Source organism: Helicoverpa armigera, chromosome 2, assembly GCF_030705265.1.
Source record: "Helicoverpa armigera isolate CAAS_96S chromosome 2, ASM3070526v1, whole genome shotgun sequence".
Taxonomy (NCBI): domain Eukaryota; kingdom Metazoa; phylum Arthropoda; class Insecta; order Lepidoptera; family Noctuidae; genus Helicoverpa; species Helicoverpa armigera.
Genome location: NC_087121.1, coordinates 7,055,823 through 7,076,039, shown reverse-complemented (window position 1 = coordinate 7,076,039; position 20,217 = coordinate 7,055,823). Strand labels below are relative to the sequence as shown.

Sequence of the window (20,217 nt, the reverse complement as noted above, 5' to 3'; positions counted from 1 at the left end):
TTTTACACTTCTCGAAACTTTTCTCACCGACTTTTTTCAAGTGAATAATGTTTCGACCATACTCGATAGCCAGCCTTCGAGAGTTTACGTTACCGTACGTCAAAACAATGTTCGTGCTGCCATGTTTTGTTTCCTTTTACGCCCGATAGGGGCGCTGTACAATTCTCATACAAATGTTACTCGATTTCGATACGAATAACTTTTCGCAAATATTCGTGCTTGGGCTATGAAAGCTATAATATATAATATATATAGTATGAAGGACAATGCCTAAAAACGTCCCCACCCCCCAACAGACTTGAAAGTAGTGTCATTGGATGCGCCTCATTTAATAGATCATTTCTTATTATGGCGACATATTCCAAAAGTATGGGGTTTAGGAACTCTATGACAATTTAGTATCCTTAATAATCAAATAACTTCAAGTTTGTTAACCAATTACCCGGAGTTGCGTGGACCGATTTTGATGTTTTTATTTTTATTTTACAGAATCTATCTCAAAGTTAGTCTAATTTAATTTTCATCAAGATCTTTTAAGCAGTTTTTGAGTTATCATCGGTTAAAATAATCGGTATGAAGAGGCAATGTAGGATGAAGGATGTCTTAAGGACACCTTCACCACCACCAACAGACTTGAAACTAGTGTCATCGGAAGCGCCTCCTTTGATAGATCATAATTATCATAACAATTTAATCCAAATGTATGGGGTTTTGGCATCGGTTTTGGAAATATCCGACATTCTATTATCTTTGCATTAAAAAAAAAGTCATCAAAATCGGTCCACGCAACTCCGAGTAATTGGTTAACAAGCTTGAAGTTAATTGATTATTAAGGATACTACAATGTCGTGTATTTCCAAAACCCCATACATTTGGAGTAAATCGTTTTGATAATCATGATCTATCGAATGATGCGCTTCCGATGACACTAGTTTCAAGTCTGTTGGTGGGTGGGGACAGGGTCCATACAAAATCCGGCATTGTCCTTTAGAATTCCTATCCCTTGAAATCAGCAACCTCAAATTCTCCAAAATGAAGATTCATTTTACCTAATGCATACTTTTCATTATCATGCCATTTTTATGAATGTATGCCATGTAGGAAAGAAAGGAGCATAATTCAGAATCATTTGCTCTGGACCAATCAGCAACAAAATTGAGAGTTTCAGACCATAACAAAGTTGATTTGTGCTACACATTGGGGTAATAATTGAGGATAGAATAAAAATAATGAAATTACTTAGGCATTGATTTTAATAAAATAACATCAAAACAAAACTAACTAATAATTACATTTACAGCTTAAATTATTATTCTAAGTAAACATAATATGCTTGAGGGAACACATTTTTACAGAAGTCTTTCTGACGATCCTTCGGCTAAGAGTTCCTTCTCAGCAGCTTCCTTACTGGCTTGTATTTGAGGTCGGACATATTTGAAATACTTATAGAAATGGTCACCTAAGAGTACTGAACCATAGAGAGTTAGGCCAACACAAATTAACACACCGCCTCTGTGGAGTTTGTCATACAACACATTCCGAGCATACTTTTTCATATTTCCTGAAATAGAGTAAAATGTTTTTAACAAATTTGGTTAATCTAATTATCAATAATTATAAGTTCATTCACAAGCAGCATACTACACAAAATTAAGTGAATTATTTGTGGTTGGTTAACTGTGGGAAACAAAGAAGATACCTTTGACGACAAGAAGCAAAGAAGACGAAATTATAGTTTTTAATGGCTACAAAAAATTGCCATGGGTAGATGCTCCAACTCCAAAGGATAATAAAAATAGATGTATTCAACAAATAAATTATCATTGTGTGTTATTGATTTCATACGATTCAGTAAGCAATGCAGCCACCAACTACATATGGGTGTAACATAAACACAAACGTACCTGATATAAGTCTATGTTTTATAGTCTTAAATTTTCAGGATTGAATAATCCAATTTTGTAAAATTAGAAAATGAAGATAGCCCAAATCTAGGTTATGTTTTCATCATATGACATTGACAACTTCAAAACAGTTCAAAGGTTGCTAACCTGTCAACCGAGCTAGCCTGATACCTGATACTGAAACAAAACGCAACGAAACTACCGCTTGTGACACGACTGAAATATCTTTATATAAACCACCCGTGGGTTATTTCCATAATAAGAATAAGAATCATGCGCTCATTTATTGTACATATTTGTACTGTATTCATAAATTAAAAAGGTATATAATTATAACAAAAAGATGTGGGAAGGGCATAATTTCTATCTGACAAGTAAGTGTCAAGAATTGACAGATAAGTGTCATTTTTTTTGGACATTTCCCTCATTTTCATTATTCAGTAATTTCAGGCATATTCAAAACACAAAAAAATACCTAACCCAAAACAAGTATGATATTACAATTAGTGAAGAGAACCCCTAGATCATTGAATTTGATTAAAATAGCCTGCAGAAATTTGAACTCAAAAATACCAAAAACGCCTGTTCCGACTTTGGTAAATGGTCATGCTTCCGCCGTGAAAGTGGACCGAAATACTATTGCACTTTTAGAACGCCTTTCTTTAGTAAGTTATGATACAGAAGAAGGCTTAAAAATTTTAGAAGATTCTATTTCCTTCGCTAACGGCATTCTTCATATCAATACTGACGATGTCGAACCCTTATATTCAGTCCTGGAAGATCAGTAAGCAATTTTGACTATATTTCGTGGTAACTAACAATTTTATTGATTGCTTTCTTCCATCAATACCTTCTTAGTGATGGATGGAATAGTTTTAATTCATGAACTTATTCAATACTTTCACCTCTCATCTCATCTTTTTTATTTTTTTAGCAACTTAGCACTAAGAGAAGACAAAGTAACTCAAGGAAATTGCCAGAAGGAAATCCTGAAAAATGCAGCAGTAAAGGAGGATGACTATTTTGTTGCACCTATAGGAAATATACCCTTACATGAAGTAGAAGTTGACCAAGAGGCATCTAAAGTTAAACAATATGAACACTGAAATCAAAAAATTGTTTCAAATGAAACAGTTCTTCACAATCTTACACTCACAGGATAACAGTATCAAATTTAAATTGAGAGAACCTAGTCAATTGTTAATAAAAAATATTCATAATGACTGGCTTCAGTACAACCATATAAAATCTGGTAAACATCATATGCCTGTCTTCCTAAATGACTTAAGACACAAATTAGAACATAATCCATCAGCATTTGGTATTGTTAAACAAGACTTGCTGGATTATAAGAAAGATAGAGGCTTAGAACTAAAATACAAAAACTGGGATTTAGGAAAAAAATCTTTACTAGCATTAGAACTTATTGTGCCTCAACATTATGGTATGCAGTACCTCATTCAATGGCAAAGATATAGAAAATACTGGTGGAGTAGTGTAAGTATTTTGTCTGTTAAATTGCTTTTATCCTGTCTAATAAATAATAATAAACAACTGTACTTACCTTGGACCCTGTGTCCGATATTGAGGGCCATCTATTTTTTATATTTTTAAATGTTTTTTTAATTTTTATAATTGAATATTTAAAAATATAAATAATATGTGGTAAGATAAATAAATGAAAAATAACAACTGTACTAATAAAATAAAGTTAATTAAACTTTCCAGATATCAACAACACCAAGTTTATTCTCTACAAATGAACTTAAGTATGATGGCAATTCTGGTAATGTTGATATAGTGGCACAGTTCCCCAAAGGTGATCGGCTTGTAGAAAGCCTCTCTTTTGAAGCTAACGCTGCTGTAAGTATATCTTTTACATATCTGAAGTCTACATGGTATCATTTAGATTAAATTGGCATAACAATTTGGAAAACATTTCTTGTGTGGTTCTTATACAGTCTACAAACTTGTGCTTTTTTATATATATAAATTTACAGAACAAAACTTGTACTTTGGGCTGTACTATACACTTGGAGCATGCATTATTTGTTCTTCTTCTGGATGGATTAAACAGCAGTAACAGAGAAGATTATTTAAGGCTTCACAGAAAAATTGCTCCTTATAAGATTTCCATTGCCTTGAATATAGGAAGTATGTTTTGTAATAATTCTTATTTTATATTCAAAAACCTATTGAAATATTTTTATGATTGTATTTTTTTTTTATAGAAGAATCAATCAATGGTGGTCCTTTGTGTAAACTGGCGAGTTATCTGTACCAGAGACTAGAGACGAACAACATCTCAACATGGCTACCGGATTTTTCTCTTCCATTGGATATGCAGGTAATGAAATGAAAATATAATGTAATGTATTTAGCTATATTAATTTAAGCGATTGTTGGATCAGCCTGATTATGTCGTAATGTTTTTAATACATATTAAAAACAAAATTAATATTAACAGATATTTTGAAATAGATATTTTGTCGATTATTGTTATTTTATATGTATTAGTTTATAATTATTGTAATTTCATTATATATGTATTGTATTTTCTATGGGCCCTAGTTGCCTGATATAAACAAATAAATAAATTAACATCACACCATAAGTAACTTTTTGATTTTGCTACATATTTTCAGATAAAAGAAGGCCTCCGTATGGGCGTCACTTACACAGCAATACTGGAAGAAAATACACTCAAATTCGGATTATTGACATTAATGAACAGTAGTACAACATTGACGGTAATTTTCAATGCACTTCATTGTATTATTTTATTTTGGGATATTGTTAAAATATTTGTCGAAACCCATTCTGCATCCACAAGTAGCAGAGGTGGGGTAGGGGGGGTAGGAGTATAACACAGCGCGTTTTTTGTGTTTGAAGTTTAGTTTCGGAACAACATCAAGTTTTCCAAAAACTGTGCCTAATAGCTTGCTTGTACCTACCCTAGCACATAACTTCATCATCATATTAAATACCTAATTACAAATATTTTTATCTTTCAGGAACAAGCACACATAGCAGACTTATGCAAATATGCAGCTTTAATATCAGGAAGTCAAAAAGAAGTAGATTGTTTGAAGTAATATATGTGGGTACATGTGTAGAGAATAAACTTTCGTTAAATAATTCTGAAGTGTTTGATTTTAATTAAGATTCTCTTTAGATTCATTAGTTGAAGTCGGTATGACGTCGGGTTGCCAAGAACTCGTGCATATAGTGTATCTTGGAAGTTTCCGAGATAGGGATCATCTTACACAAACAAGTGTGTTGCTCAATTACACTTGTCAACAAAAATGTGTGTTAAAAAATATTTAAAAAATCCAAAGCCATTGTAAAAGTTACCTCATGAAAGACTTATAGGATCTCTAACACTCAGATAAAAAGTAGCGCAGACGTTATTCTGCTTATAAGCTTTATTACCTACTGCCAAGTTTCATCAGAATCTATTCAGTCATTTTGGCCTGAAAATTAGAAACATCGACATACCTACAACCTTTTGCGACTAAAAATGTTTGTGAAGGTAATACTTCACTTGCTTTTATGAACATTCAGATTTTACATACCAATGGTTACAGGTTACAGTTATCAATTTGATTATTTACAGATACGCTTGATTTAATTTCTGCCGTTTAAACTCTAAACACTAGCTGTGTACCTACCTATGTGATTAAAATTGTTGATGAATAGGTTTTGTTGTACTTACTGGTTAATATGCGACTGGGATAGTTATTTTGCTATGAAATATGGAAAATTTGCTGTGCAGTCAGTATTAATGCTATGTACCTATGTAGTATTTTTGTACAAGAATAAATTTAACTGTATTGCATTATAATAAAAAAAGCAATGTCATATTGATGTATCATTTCGAATTATCTGCAGTTTGAGTTTTGTTAAACATTTAGTTTATTTGTAGTGAAGTAAGTTATTTGATGTAAAAAAGAATATAAATGATGAGTATTTATTGATAGGCGATTATTTATTTGATATGCAATTTATAATATCCCGATAGGTTTCATGTGAGGTACTAATTAACGTATGAATACAAAGACTACCTACTTATTACCTTTTACCAAAACTTCAAAGTAGCTGTTCTCTACAGGTTCACACGCGTCTAAAGGGAAATACTTTCCGCAACCGGATAAAAAATGTGGTCTAAATCACTCTGTGTTCCGTGAACTATGTGCCATTGAAAGTCCCGTCAAAATCGGTCCACCGGAACAAAGAGTCAGTCAGACAAAAATAAACATTTCTGGTATGCATCGTTTACCTATATCTCCGTAGGCGCTTATGAAGTGGTGGATCATGTATCGTAAGTACCTATCATATAAAATTTGAAAACGACTCATCACTTCCAAATTTAATTTATTCAGAAATTCTTATAGCAAGACATTACATTAGGATCTTACGACTAAACTGTATAAAACGCAATGTTTGATCTACATTTATGGAGAACTTCGGCAATTCTGGTTTGAATTTTGCTTGAATAATGACTGAACACAATATTTTAACACAAAAAAGTATAAGCCCCTCGCCAAGCCCCAAACACAAGTAGCATGAGTGCGGAAATATGTACGCTAATAGTGTAACTATTAACACACGGTGTTGAAATTAAATAAATAAGACAAGTATTCTTCATAAATAAGAACAGTAAACAAAATTCAGAACCACCCTGTGCATTCATGATTTGATAGGAAAATATGCTCAGTAGTGAAGAAAAATTGCGCGAGCAATGACAAACAGCAATGCTACTGTCTACCATTGCTATCCATGCGTAAAAATAAAAAGAAAAATAAACAATATTGTACACTTAAATACATATTTATTTAATAAGTTGTGTGACAATGTATGGAAGGAGTGTTTAATACATGGAATAATTGACATCCCATACATTGAAATGCCATGCACAGATCACGCCGACACGGCAATTTGCACACAAGTCCACATAATACTAATTTTGGTCTAAGTTAACTCATATCAGAATTTGAGATAGTAATTATGGAAACAAATACATCATTCAATGTACAAAACTTACCACATGCAAGTACCAAACAAAGTAGTCCCTTATTGATTAAGCATTGTCTAAAATTCATAATGTCGAATACCTTACCTAATGGGAAGAAATGACAAAATACAATAGAAACAAAGTTCATATAATCTAAAGGTAAGATACAAAATCATATCCTCGGCAATACATTGTTAAAAAGTTATTTAACTATTTGCGTCACAATAGGTGGCTATTAAAAATTAAATTGCACTGAAAATATTGTCAATAACTATATAGGTTAACCATTTAATATTAAGTACAGTCACGAACAATAAAAATTGGTTAATTATGCCAAGATAATAGTAGATGAATGACTATTGCACTAACATTATTATTACAAACTAGATATATCGATTTCCAAACCATACTGTCTAAGGCTTGTGTTACAGCCATATTTATGTCTTAATTTATGAGAAACCTGTTTTAAAGCAATCTTTGAAATCAAAAATGAGAAATTAAAGCCTCTAGTCATGTAATCTCTTAATTGTGTAAGTTTATTTTCAAAATAATAATTCTTAGATAAGTAATTTTAAGATTTATCACTTACAACAATGAATAATTATATTTTATCCTAATGTTTACCATACCTGCAGGGAGATATGATAAACTAATGATAGTTAAATGGATGCCAAACAATATTCATAGCTAGATTTTATAATCTATATTAATGTAGGTTTTACTTTATTCTTTTGATGAATTAAAATCAATTTGAGTTAGAAAATATAATAAAAAAAATATCATTAAAATGTTATTTATATGTACATAATATTTATGTACAGAAGCCAATAATTGTATTGTGATGGTGATAGCACTTAGTATAGAAGATTAGAACTGGTTTATAAATGCAAAAGACCATTTATTATTGCTTGTGGCTGTACAAGTTAATGAAGATACACAATCACACATAATTGCCATTAGTTAATCAACATTTTCACAACAGTACAATACCGGTAATGTTTGTACAACTAGATCTTAGGTAATTTATTGGCTCACACAAATATATTCACAGACGTAACTGTCAGATTGATTTAAAGCAATCCTCTTGCCAATTGTCGCTTAAGCAGGCAACTGCAGCTTCTTTCCTTTCAATACTAGAACAAACAAAAACATATTTTAGTGCATACATACTAATATTATGTCTATAACTAATTGGATAATATCAGGCACTCATTGTAAGGTATCATTCATGTGCAGTCAAGGAAGTTTTTTGTCAAGCTTATGATTGAAAGAAGCAGTACAAAATCAAATTATTACCTTTTGTTATGTAGAGATAGAAGAAATCACAGTATAGTACAGTTTGTACAACACCAGATATAATAGCAATCAGCTCATAGTGGTCTTCTACAACATAGCGGTATACCTGAAATTGGACAATAGCATCACATTAACATATAAGGGCATAATATACTGTGGTGGCTTTTTCCTGTAGAACAAAGTAGATTGGTGCAAAATAATTTACTTTTAACATATTTTAAAATGAACTAAAATATTATGAAGAAACATATTTTTAAAATAAATTACAGTGTAGTAGAAGTATAAAGTCATATTAAAAGTATAGATACTGCATTATGTCTTGTCAAAAGGTGATAATGACTTGCTTAAACATAGATTGGTTGTTCCAATTATTTTCAAGTGAACAAGATAATAATTTAATAGTAATGCTATCAATTTCAACAAAATTCTACTGTGTAGTAAAAATAAAAGAAAATTATATGTAACTTGTGAATAATACATGTTGAAAAAAACCTGTTGTTCTTTTGTTGAGAATACATTACAACATTCATTTTTATTTAATAACAACCAACATGAGTCATTTCATTTAATCGTAACTTGGATTCATTTGATATTATGATACATAAGGTTAATTAAAATTGATTGTTATTTAAATTTTACACCAAATATACCAGTATAATAAGTCCCAAACTGAATATACAAAAGAGACAAAACAAATTAGATAAGATTGACACTTCTTATCACAGTGAGTGACCATAAAATTCTGCTTAACAACAAACATATATTTTTTATGTAATAATTTAATTGTCTTACCCAGTTCAAGAGATACAGAGCTCTGTAAGATCCAAGAGCAAACAGATAATGGGATGTAATACTTTCAGCCTCTCCAGTTTTTGACACCAGGAACAATTGCGGTAAGATAGCCACAGATTCCAAATAAATTGAGAATGTCCATAGTACCTGAAAATTTTGATAACAATCTTATTATAATTAACAGTCAGATAAAACTAAAGGCAAAATCAGATAAAATCAACTGTATCTGCAATATTTATACAGTTTACACCATCCAAGTACTGCCTTATGTCATGCTCTATACATTATAAAATGTAATCTACAGCCCACTCTACATAATGTATATAGCAGTGTTACATAGTTGAAGCTCATAAATCTTAATCAACAAAAATACACTAACCTCCATAACTGTGAATTCATGGTTTATCAACAGCGCCATAACCAATGTGGGTATCAACAAGAACTCAATCCTGAATGTGTCGTGGTTGTGGTCATACGTCGCTTTGAACTTGACATACATCAGGTAAACAGTGGCGTATGAGGCCATTATGAATACCATCTTCATGAACGTATTGTACGCCGAGATGTAATTGGTTAGCAGATCCAAGTAACGCGCCGTGTACACAACGGAGAAAAGTATCTGAGACTTTCCAGATATGCCTGAAAACGAAAACCAAATCCAAATAGTTGTAATTGGAAAATGCACATCAATGTGCCGGTTGATAGAATCGTTTCAGTGGCCATGTAACTTACCCGCACATGATCTGGTTTTCCATATTTTGAGTAGTAATATTATAATAGCTAGGAGATGGGATAAATCACCAAGTAAACGGAAAATATTCATTTTTCACAGAAATGCTTATCTCAGTTACGCCGCGTACACTCTACCATTCAAGCAAAAATGACGTGGCTGATTGACATGACACAATTGACACAACTTTTTTAATTAGACCTATCAGTTATATTTTAGTGGCAAGACCGTACCTACAAAAAATATGATTTTGGTGATTTATTTTTACACTTTATATTTTAGAATATGATCGATCCTTGTGCCGCCAGACATCACTTATTTTCTTACAAATAAAACACTTTTACGAACTAACTCACTTTGAAAGAAAATGAAAGTCTTGGCACTGGTCGTCTTACCGTCTCTTCCCTTACAGTCACTAATACAAAACCAAAACGAATCAAATCAAATCCATTTATTGTTGTTACGAATAGCTAACTAACCATTTATTCATTGATTTAAGAGATGCTTTGGTATAAATGTAAATAATTTGCACATATTATTTTAATATATTTGATCAGTAAACATTATGAGAATATCGTCGGTATATTTACTTTTTTGACATTTATGACGGCGAAGGCATGTGATTGTCGGTTGCATTGTTGAGGTTATAATTATTGTCAACTGGTACCACGGTGGTGGTAAACTGCGACGTATTTATAGTGAAATGAAGAAGTAATTGTACGTTTTTAGTGTTCATATAAGTGATAAAGCTAATAATTCAAAATGGTGCGGCACAACAATCAACTGCCCAATAATTTGACGCAGTTACAGAACTTGATCAAGAGGGACCCCGATTCTTATAAAGAAGAGTTTCATCAACAACTTGCCCATTTTGAAACTACTTTGGAAATTTTCAACTTGAACCCAACCCAGTACAACAAAAAGCTAGATGAACAATCTATGTTTCTGGCGCAAGTAGCTCAGTGCTACCTTAATGAAATGAAATTATTTCCCCAGAAGATAGTGGATATTTTAAAAACTCACAACACTGTTCTTCACAATGATATGCGCCTCTCTTTGTGCAAATGCCTGATTTTATTAAGAAATAAAAATTTCATCACAGCATTTGATTTATTGGAACTCTTTTTCCAACTGTTGAGATGTCAAGATAAACATTTGAGGGAATTTCTGAAAACGCACATCATAACAGATATCAAAAATATGAATATGAAACATAAAGACATGAAGTTTAATTCAACCTTACAGAACTTTATGTTCTCCATGTTACAAGATTCAAATCCTAAAGCAGCTAAGTTATCTCTTGATATATTAGTTGAATTGTACCACAAAAATATATGGAATGATCAGAAGACTGTAAACATAATAGCAGACATTGGTTGCTTTTCCAAAATAACGAAGGTGATGGTGGCATCACTGAAATTTTTCTTGGGACGAGATGAAGAAGAAAAGGAAGAAAATTCAGACAGTGAAGATGAAATAGATCCTAGAGACACAATGATTTCAAATAAATTCAATAAAAAGACAAGAAAAAGGGAGAAAATGGTTGAAAAAGTGAAGAAACAGGCAAAGAAAATTAAAAAAAGAAAACAGAAGGCCCCAATATTTAACTTCTCTGCTTTGCACTTGATAAATAATCCCCAAGGATTAGCTGAAAAACTATTTAAGAAACTGGAATCATCTAATGACAGATTTGAAGTTAAACTGATGTTGCTGGATGTTATTTCCAGATTGATTGGTCTACATGACCTATTCTTGTTCAACTACTACCCATTCATAGCCAGATTACTTCTACCTCATCAACGTGAAGTAACTCGTATCTTATTATTTGCGGCTCAAGCTTCCCATGAACTCATTCCACCAGAAGTCTTAGAACCAGTTATGAAAGCAATAGCTAATAACTTTATAACTGAAAGGAATTCCACTGATGTCATGGCAGTCGGCTTGAATGCTGTAAGAGAAATATGTGCTAGATGCCCACTTGCTATCGGTGAAGATTTACTCAGAGATTTAGTACAATACAAGAATTACAAAGAAAAATCTGTAATGATGGCTGCAAGGTCATTGATTCAGCTGTACAGACAGTCAATGCCAGATATGTTACACAAAAAAGACAGAGGAAGACCAACAGAAGCATCAATTGAACTGAAAAATAAAAAATATGGTGAAATGGAAATCAAAGATTACATACCTGGTTCAGAGGTGTTGTTGGAGAAGGAAGAAATTAAGGATTCAGAAAAGAAGAAATCTAAGAAACCAAACAAAAAGAAAGATGACTCAGATAGTGAAGATTGGGTTGATGTGGGATCTTCTGACTCTGAAATTAATATATCTGATAGTGAAGAAGACAGCAATGATGAGGATGAAGCTGATGGTGAAGTTGAAGAAGTTGGAGAAGAAGAAGAAATAGAGGAGGAGGAAGATGGTGAAGAGGAAAATGATGATAAGGAAGAGAACAAAAATGAAGAAAATAAAAAGGCACCAACCAAAAATACCACAGACAGGAAAATTTTAAAAGCGCAACGTAAATCATTGGATAAGAAAAATAAAGAAGAAAAGTTACAGAGTGCCAGAGAAATAGCCATGGAAACCATTTTCACTGATGAAGATTTCAAACGTATTGAAGCAGCACAACTGAAAAAATCTATAAGTGGCACTAAACGTAAATCTGTTGTAACAGAAGAAGAAAATGAATCAGGGGAACTAGTACAACTATCTGCCATAGAAAATATTCACAAAAAAAGGAAACATGATAAGGATGCAAGATTAGACAGTGTTATGAAAGGACGAGAAGAGCGTGACAAATATGGATACAAAGATAGGAGGAAGAATATCCATTGCTCTAAAACTAATAGGGAGAAAAGGAAAACCAAAAACTACCAGATGGTTAAACACAAGGCAAAGGGCAAGATCAAGAGATCTTTCAAGGATAAGCAAATTGCATTTAGAAATTATTTGATCAAACAAAAGAAGATGCGTTAATTTATGCTTGTGCAACAATAAAAATACATCTATTCATTTTAATGCAGTTTTATAATTTATACCTTATATATCGATGATTATACCCAAAGAAAAAAATGAATCTATTAGATACTAATGATAATCAGTTAGGCCGTCTGTAAAATATTTTTTCGCAACAGGTGATGTGCTTGCACAGGTAGTTGTACAGGGGCTTTTTTTTTTTAACGACCTCAAAAATCATCAAATGACCCCTCCCGCTGTGGGTTAGCAGCGGTGAGGGAGTGTCAGACTTACTGACTAAAAACCGTCGTGTTCCGTCGTAGGTCTTTTATGTACCAGGGCCGCGGTATCTCTTGCGAACAACCCGCAGCCCCGGCAATCCTTGGCCCTACCGGGCCCCGCTGGGGTTGCTTTGAGGAGCGCGTGGAACAACGCACGCCGTCGACACGGGTCTGTGATCTGTCGTCTAAGCAGACAGAGTGACGATGAGCCACCCGAACTCACCGCCCACAGACCCACGCCTACGGTGGCCGGGAGTCATCTCGCGACACCCGGCGCCCGTGGTGTTTACCTGGTCCAGCGCGGCAGCCGGGATGAGAGGTGCGAACTCTCTGGCGTTCCGCCTCCTCCATCTCGAGCATGACCGCTTCGCAGAAAGAGGCGACGGCATCCCATTCCCTCTCGCCCCGGACCATGGCCTGCACCAGGGCCGGACGCGAGAGGTCGCTGCCGCCTAAAGCGGCGGTGCCCTTCCCACGCAGGGCACTCCTGGACTGTGTGGTCCACCGTGTCCTCGGGGCCATCCGCACAGTGGTGACACCCGGGCGCCTCCTCACGACCGATTCGATGCAGGTACCTCCCGAAACAACCGTGTCCGGTGAGGACTTGCATCATGCGGTACGTGAGGGCGCCGTGACTCCTCCCGAGCCACAGTATAGTCCTCAAAGAGGGGACTTACCGCCACTATGGTGGCGTGCCCTGCACTGGGTTGTGACAGTCGCTCCCTCCAGGCCACCATGAGATCGCGCCGGAGCTCTGCCCGCTACCTACGCGACAACTTGCCGCGGCAACGGAGTTTCCCCCGGCGCAGAGCCTCCTCGCGCCAGTCGTACAGGCCCAAGAAGACTCTCGCCTCCAGATCCCACGGTGGCAGTCCGGCTAGTAGGCCAACTGCTTCGCGGGAGATCGTACGCTACCTTTGGGGCACGTTCAGGTAGTGTACAGCCCGTGGATAGGGGCCTTAGGTCTGAAAGTAAAAGGTGACGTTGTCACGTACAAAAACGGGAAAAAAGACCCTTCGTTTTTCTTTCTATTCCTCGAAGTTTTTAGTTACACTGTTACAAGCCTTTTTTACTTTGGAAATGATTGGAAAGTAGTTACTACTACATAAGATCATACGTTACATAAAGTGAGCTGCATTCAAAAGGTTTATAGTCAAGTTTTCTGATCAGAAAAAAAGTTTAAATAGTGACATTTGAAAAGTCAAAAGTGACAAGTCAGACGAGTGACATTCCAAGGGATTAGAAAAATAATGAATCTATTATTCTATAAATTGTAGATTTTATAGCATTAGGATTGTATCGCGACTTAGTGGCGCAGGAATTATACGTGTTTCTGTATACATTTCATAAAGGTATCATTATGTTGAAACCAAAAGCATTGACACAGGTGCTCAGCCAGGCAAACACAGGGGGAGTTGAAAACACACTGTGGGTATCATAATATTTACATTCGTTTTTTGTTATTTCGTTTATACAATACCAGTTTAACAACAATAAAAAATGGTTTCAGGTTATTAAACCATCAAGGTGCACTCCTCGCTTACTCGGGTTACAACGACAAAGATGCGCGAGTTACAGCAGCAATCGCCAGCAACGTATGGTCGGCTTATGAAAAACATGGCAGGAATGTTTTCAAGGAAGATAAACTCCACTTGATACTTGTTGACTGCTTGAATGGAAAAATTGCTATAACACAAGTAGCAAATCTGTTACTGTGTCTTTATGCTAAGGAATCTGTTGGTTTTGGAATTCTAAAGGAAAAAATCAATGCTATAGCGCAATATCTTGAAGGGCCTCTAAAACAGGTTGCAAGTTCATAGCATTTGGAAATTTTCCTGTAAAATATTCATTATTACTTCGAAGTTTTTGTATCTATAAAGTCTAATAAATATTTAATTATAAGATGTGTTTAGCAAAATGTAAATTTTATATTAAACTTTAAATAAATATCTACTACAAATAAACTGGCCTATTCTTTTGTAAAATTAAATAATCACAGGAGTTAATCCATATTATACTGAATTGAAAAGTTTTCATGTAGATGATATTATTCTTGCTGATATATTTAGAGTTCCGGACAAATAGGACCTTGGAGAATCACTTTGTTCTCAGACTATGTTGTACCATTAAAAAAAATATATGTGCTAGGGCCGCGGTACCTCTTTCGAACAACCCGCAGCCCACTAAATAAGTAGTGAGGTTTTAAGTTCTTTGAACCCTTGATCCTTTTTGTGAGTGATCAAAATACATGCTTTGCTGTTTGTGTAGCATTTCTCTAATCTGATCAAGTATAATCGTTAGGTATGTTTGACTAGAAGAAAGATCATAAGTACTTGTTAGAATAAAGAGGTATTTTTGACTATATATTTTTAATGCAGGACAACGATTTTCAAATTGCAAGTTGGTGAACAGCCTTTTTAATACAAAAAAAAAATGTACTCTACTCTACATAAGTACAATTTTCTCATTATCTATTGTCTATTGGTACAACTTTGTTGCTCAGTGGGTCGGTGTATGTGTTATGTATGCGTACAAAAATGTTCATGCGTAAAAACGCATGAACATTTTTGTACGCATTGTACGGAACCTCCAGTTCGTGTCTGCCTTGCACTTCACCGGTTTTTTATCTTCCGACCCTACCCAACTGCCGCGTGTGAAACAGATTTTATTCAGGTATTTTGACAGCTCTCTATTGTCATTTGTACATTTTTATGTTGGCACTTCTGTTGCAAAATTTGTTGTCAAATTGCCGCAAAGTTGTGTGTGAAGTGAAGATAATTTTATTGTTTTGCTCCAAGATTTTGTCCAAATATTCTGCGATAAGGCTGCACAATGAATTTATCGGACGATAATACATTTGGAAATGGACTTCTATATGTAGGATTTAATCAGGATCAAGGTAATGGTGGCGATCTAGTTGTCTTGATTTGCTTGCGCTTCATGTACAAATCGGTTTACATTTTTGTTTTGCAATCTTCAGGTTGTTTTGCTTGCGGAACGGAGAATGGATTTCGGGTGTTCAATAGCGACCCACTTAAGGAAAAAGAGCGACAGAATTTCGCTGAAGGTGGACTTTCTTATGTAGAGATGTTATTCAGATGCAATTACATGGCCTTAGTAGGCGGTGGCAAAACCCCCGTGTATCCTCCGAACAGAGTCATAATATGGGACGATTTGAAAAAAGATTCTGCAATATCACTTGACTTCAATAGCCCAGTTAAGGCTGTGAAACTACGAAGAGACCGCATTGTTGTTGTGTTGGGTAAATCTCATTGTTAATGTTGTTTATCTTGTTGTGTAATGTTATCAGTTGTTTTTTTTTATTCAATTAACTCTATTGGCAAGTTTGTGTGTATTTGAAAACATGCATTTTGATACAGATTTTGTAGCTAATTGATACTCCAAAATTAGTCTTTTTACGATTTGTTTGTATGCCAATTGTAAAAAATAAAATAGAGCTTATTAGTCATTGAATTAGTCTTCAAGGTTACAGTATAAATTTAACAAAAACATAAGAAAAAAAACATAAAAGCCTTTATTTATTTAAATGTATACCTATTAAAGTTGTTGCTTTTTTTTCAGAGAACTTGATCAAAGTGTACACATTCACGGCTCAGCCTCAGATGCTGCATGTGTTTGAGACCTGTCAGAACACCCGGGGGCTCTGTGTAGTGTGCCCCAACAGTAACAACGCTCTGCTTGCATACCCCAGCCGTAAGACAGGACATGTGCAGGTGATATTTTATTCTTACTCTTTAAAATCATACTTAATTCTTTGCTGAATTTAGGTAAGTATTATGATTCATTGTTACAACAACCTGCCTAAGCTGTTTCATCTGTTTTTTTATTGTGTACAGTTTCACTTTGATGAGTGATTTTAAAGCAACTAAAAGGCATAAAGCAAAGAAAATTAACAAAAAGGTGTAGGAAAGGTCTTAAAGAAAATATTTTTACCGCAAACTCAATATTATAAATTAAAAAAAGGTTTATAGTTTTTAAAGTGCATAATGTTTTAGACATTAATTTGAAATAGCCCTGTTAATCACTGCATTCAGTAAATTAAATGAATAAGAATTTTCCTTAATATATTTTAGTTTCATGTGTTAATGCAAGTTGTTGTTTCCTGTTACATTTCTGACATAAAATTATGTTTTTATTAAAGTGCTAGTATTCATACTGAAGGTCTTTATTGATATCAAATCTTGACTAATTGTATGTAGAGCTTGTTCTAAATTCAATACAGAAATCAACTGTTTTTATGTATCAATCCCTTCTCTCTACAGTTGGTTGAATTGAGTAGTCACGCAGGGCCTAGCACAGCACCAGAGGGACACTTAATAGCTGCCCATGAGGCTCCACTCAGTTGCCTGGCTCTGAATGTTGGTGGTACCAGACTGGCCACTGCATCCTCTAAGGGCACTCTCATTAGGGTCTTTGATACAGCCACTGGTCAAAAACTTGCTGAACTCAGGAGAGGAGCACATCAGGTAAATTATCACTTCACTGAACCTTTTAGATAATAATTGTTAAGATGTGGATCATGTTATTTATTAAAATTATATCTGTATTTTCTTTATCTATTTTAAATGTTGTTTTAGGCTACAATTTACTGCATAAACTTCAACCACTCAAGCACCAATCTCTGTGTCACATCAGACCATGGAACGGTACATGTATTTAGTCTAGAAGATGACAAGTTGAATAAGCAATCAAGTTTGGCAACAGTAAATTTCTTGCCTAAATACTTTTCAAGCAATTGGAGTTTTTGCAAATTTACCATCCCAAATGGCCCCCCTTGCATCTGTGCATTTGGAGTTGATAAAAGTTCTATTATAGGTGAGTTTATCATATTTTTCATTACAATAAAATGTGTAATTCATAGAAAATGTCAGAACTATAAATCTGTTATCTTTTCAGTTATCTGTGCTGATGGATCTTATTACAAATACAAGTTTAATGAAAAGGGGGAGTGTACAAGAGATGTGTACGCCCAATTCTTGGAGACATCAGAAGACAGATAAACACGTTAAACCTCAGAGAGGATGAGATTATACAAACTTTCACCAGAAAACTGAGTGTGTAAGTGAGGTTGTCTCCCGTGAGCTCATATAATGCGATATTTGTTGAATGTCTCGTGTGATTTATTAGTGATATACAAACAGAAATTTATAGAAATAAAACAATATTTGTAGATGTAAAAATCATATAATAAATATATTTATAAATACAGAAATAAATTTAACATGTATTTTCAAGTGTAATATCGGCTATAGCCAAAAAACTTGGATGCAAAAAAAACACATATCATTTGGTCATTGAACTTCATGGTTTAAGTCTTTTAGTTAGATGTTGGAGGCAGACTCATTTATAAACACTTATTGGCAACTAGAACATTTGGCTACATTACACAAGTACCCTACCCTTTAAAACTATGATAGGAATAGAACTTCAGTAGTAATGTATTGTACTAGTTGTCCTGGGCGAGAATGGATGTAATTTTACAAAAGCAGCAAAAGTACAGCATTGTATGTAACATATTTAATATTATAATGTCGTGGTTGTAGCCAATTTGTTGTCTTTGCCGGGTGGCATGTACATAGACTCCTGTCTGGTCGCGACGGCTTTATATCGACAATACTGCTAAAAGTAGCATGAGCTGTCTCATGCCACTGTAATGAATTATTGAGGAGCAATGAATCATGCAAGCAAACGTTCACATACTTTACCGCACGCAGTTAGAAATATCACTAGAAAACACTCATTCCATGTAAGCTTGCCATTAAAAAACGGTAAACGCCTATGTAATATTAAATGTTCTAATAAAAATACTATATACATTTTGTAAATTTATAACATGTAAAACATTTTTTTGTAGGCAAAATCAACTTTTTATATTGTTACTTTGAATAACCTTACATAAAACTTATAAAAATGTTTATTACAATGTTGATGTGTTCTCCTTTCTTATGATGTTTATTAAAGAATAAATACTTAAATTCAGTATATTTTATAATCTAAAACGAGTTATTGAGTTATTCTGCAAGGACTGTTTTTAATTTAAAGTAAAATAGTAGCTTATTAGCTGCATGTTACTCATTCGCGTTGAGATATCTTTTGGATAATTGGATTCGTTAAAATTTAAGACTGGATCTTTGATCAATATTTGTTAGTTACTTACTATTACAATATTATTATCGCAAAATTGCGCATTATGTGTAGAATTAACTTAAGTGAATACTACTTTATTGACATGTTGTTACAATATTATTTAATGTAAACTCTTTTCTAAGAAATCAACATTTATATGATTCCGAAAAATTATATAGAATTTGCTGCTGTTTTATTTGAGATGAGCAAAACAGGTACAATTCAATACAATGTTTATTTGAATAAGTATCTTCACTATTTCATTTTACGATTACTTATTAGAGACGTGATAAGTGTGATACGAATTAATTGATCAAGTGGTGCAAGTAAGACGAACCAAAGAATGTGAGACATAATTTTGTAAAATATTGCCTATGTCAACAAGGCTACTCAAGAGAGTAGTAAGTTAATGGGACAACAGATAGGGATTTTCATCTTTTGATTAGCATGGATGCTGTATTCATATTATTTGTGCTATTAGTATATACTACATGTTTTACCGTGCCTTTTGCTGTTATAAATATTATGCCAAATTAAATACACAGCTTTAGTTTCGTAATCTTTAGATCTCGGCGACAAAATTCATATATTTTACGCGACTACTTCCAATTAGTTATTGGTTTTAACTTCATCTGTTATTAAAGTTAAAACAATTTACCATAAAATCTTATCAAAATCGATAGTTTGATGATTTTTATTATTTTATATATAGGTGACGAGGCTCACAAACGTATTGCTTTAAAAATATTTCTAGATTGTAAAAAGATAATTTTCTTTTGAATATAATTGTGATTTCTGATGATTTGTGCTCGATACTTTATGCTCAGTGTTAGACATGCAATCCCAGTTCATTTTATGTACCTACGACACTCGGTGATTAGCAGCTGTAGAATTATATTTTTTTTAAGAATCATATTATTTTTGTGATGTTTGTTAACCATGCAATGTCCTTTAATTGTAATCAAGTAACTTTTTTAATAAATTAAGTATATTTTTCAAAATGAGTTTGTTTTGTTACTCACAAATTCACCCCTTTCTTATTCTAAAGCATCAGACAAGATGTGTATATATCTAGTGTTGGCCACTCAGTATAAG

General features: G+C 33.8%; 6 protein-coding genes across 6 annotated transcripts in view; 5 read left to right on the top strand and 1 right to left on the bottom strand.

Moving 5' to 3' along the window:
- Positions 1 to 1,906: 1,906 nt before the first annotated feature.
- Nbs (nbs) overlaps positions 1,907 to 20,217 on the top strand; it is a 40,522-nt gene continuing 22,211 nt past the window's right edge. The window contains exon 1 of the mRNA XM_064038866.1: positions 1,907 to 2,003. Within this exon, the coding sequence (XP_063894936.1) occupies positions 1,999 to 2,003 (5 nt within the window). The 5' untranslated portion in view covers positions 1,907 to 1,998. The remainder of the gene's footprint in view (positions 2,004 to 20,217) is intronic.
- On the top strand, positions 2,572 to 5,043 carry LOC110377236 (DNA polymerase subunit gamma-2, mitochondrial). The gene is made up of 7 exons (XM_021336038.3): positions 2,572 to 2,714; positions 2,839 to 3,401; positions 3,633 to 3,767; positions 3,905 to 4,058; positions 4,136 to 4,251; positions 4,550 to 4,654; positions 4,919 to 5,043. Exons 2-7 carry the CDS (start codon positions 3,000 to 3,002, stop codon positions 4,997 to 4,999), a joined length of 993 nt encoding a protein of 330 aa, XP_021191713.3. The 5' UTR covers positions 2,572 to 2,714; positions 2,839 to 2,999; the 3' UTR covers positions 5,000 to 5,043.
- Positions 6,262 to 9,906, bottom strand: Kdelr (KDEL receptor). Its single transcript, XM_021334875.3, has 5 exons — positions 9,739 to 9,906; positions 9,386 to 9,645; positions 9,007 to 9,153; positions 8,215 to 8,320; positions 6,262 to 8,051 (listed from the first exon to the last, which is right to left on the bottom strand). The coding sequence occupies exons 1-5, from the start codon at positions 9,827 to 9,829 to the stop codon at positions 8,017 to 8,019; spliced, it is 639 nt and encodes a 212-aa protein (XP_021190550.1). The 5' UTR covers positions 9,830 to 9,906; the 3' UTR covers positions 6,262 to 8,016.
- LOC110376535 (protein SDA1 homolog) lies at positions 10,362 to 12,757 on the top strand. The gene has a single exon (XM_021335035.3). It carries the CDS (start codon positions 10,499 to 10,501, stop codon positions 12,713 to 12,715), a length of 2,217 nt encoding a protein of 738 aa, XP_021190710.3. The 5' UTR covers positions 10,362 to 10,498; the 3' UTR covers positions 12,716 to 12,757.
- On the top strand, positions 14,187 to 14,939 carry LOC110376651 (ragulator complex protein LAMTOR2 homolog). The gene is made up of 2 exons (XM_021335216.3): positions 14,187 to 14,403; positions 14,486 to 14,939. Exons 1-2 carry the CDS (start codon positions 14,336 to 14,338, stop codon positions 14,793 to 14,795), a joined length of 378 nt encoding a protein of 125 aa, XP_021190891.1. The 5' UTR covers positions 14,187 to 14,335; the 3' UTR covers positions 14,796 to 14,939.
- Positions 15,682 to 20,126, top strand: LOC110375720 (WD repeat domain phosphoinositide-interacting protein 3). Its single transcript, XM_021333965.3, has 6 exons — positions 15,682 to 15,874; positions 15,956 to 16,237; positions 16,558 to 16,709; positions 17,259 to 17,462; positions 17,574 to 17,811; positions 17,893 to 20,126. The coding sequence occupies exons 1-6, from the start codon at positions 15,808 to 15,810 to the stop codon at positions 17,994 to 17,996; spliced, it is 1,047 nt and encodes a 348-aa protein (XP_021189640.3). The 5' UTR covers positions 15,682 to 15,807; the 3' UTR covers positions 17,997 to 20,126.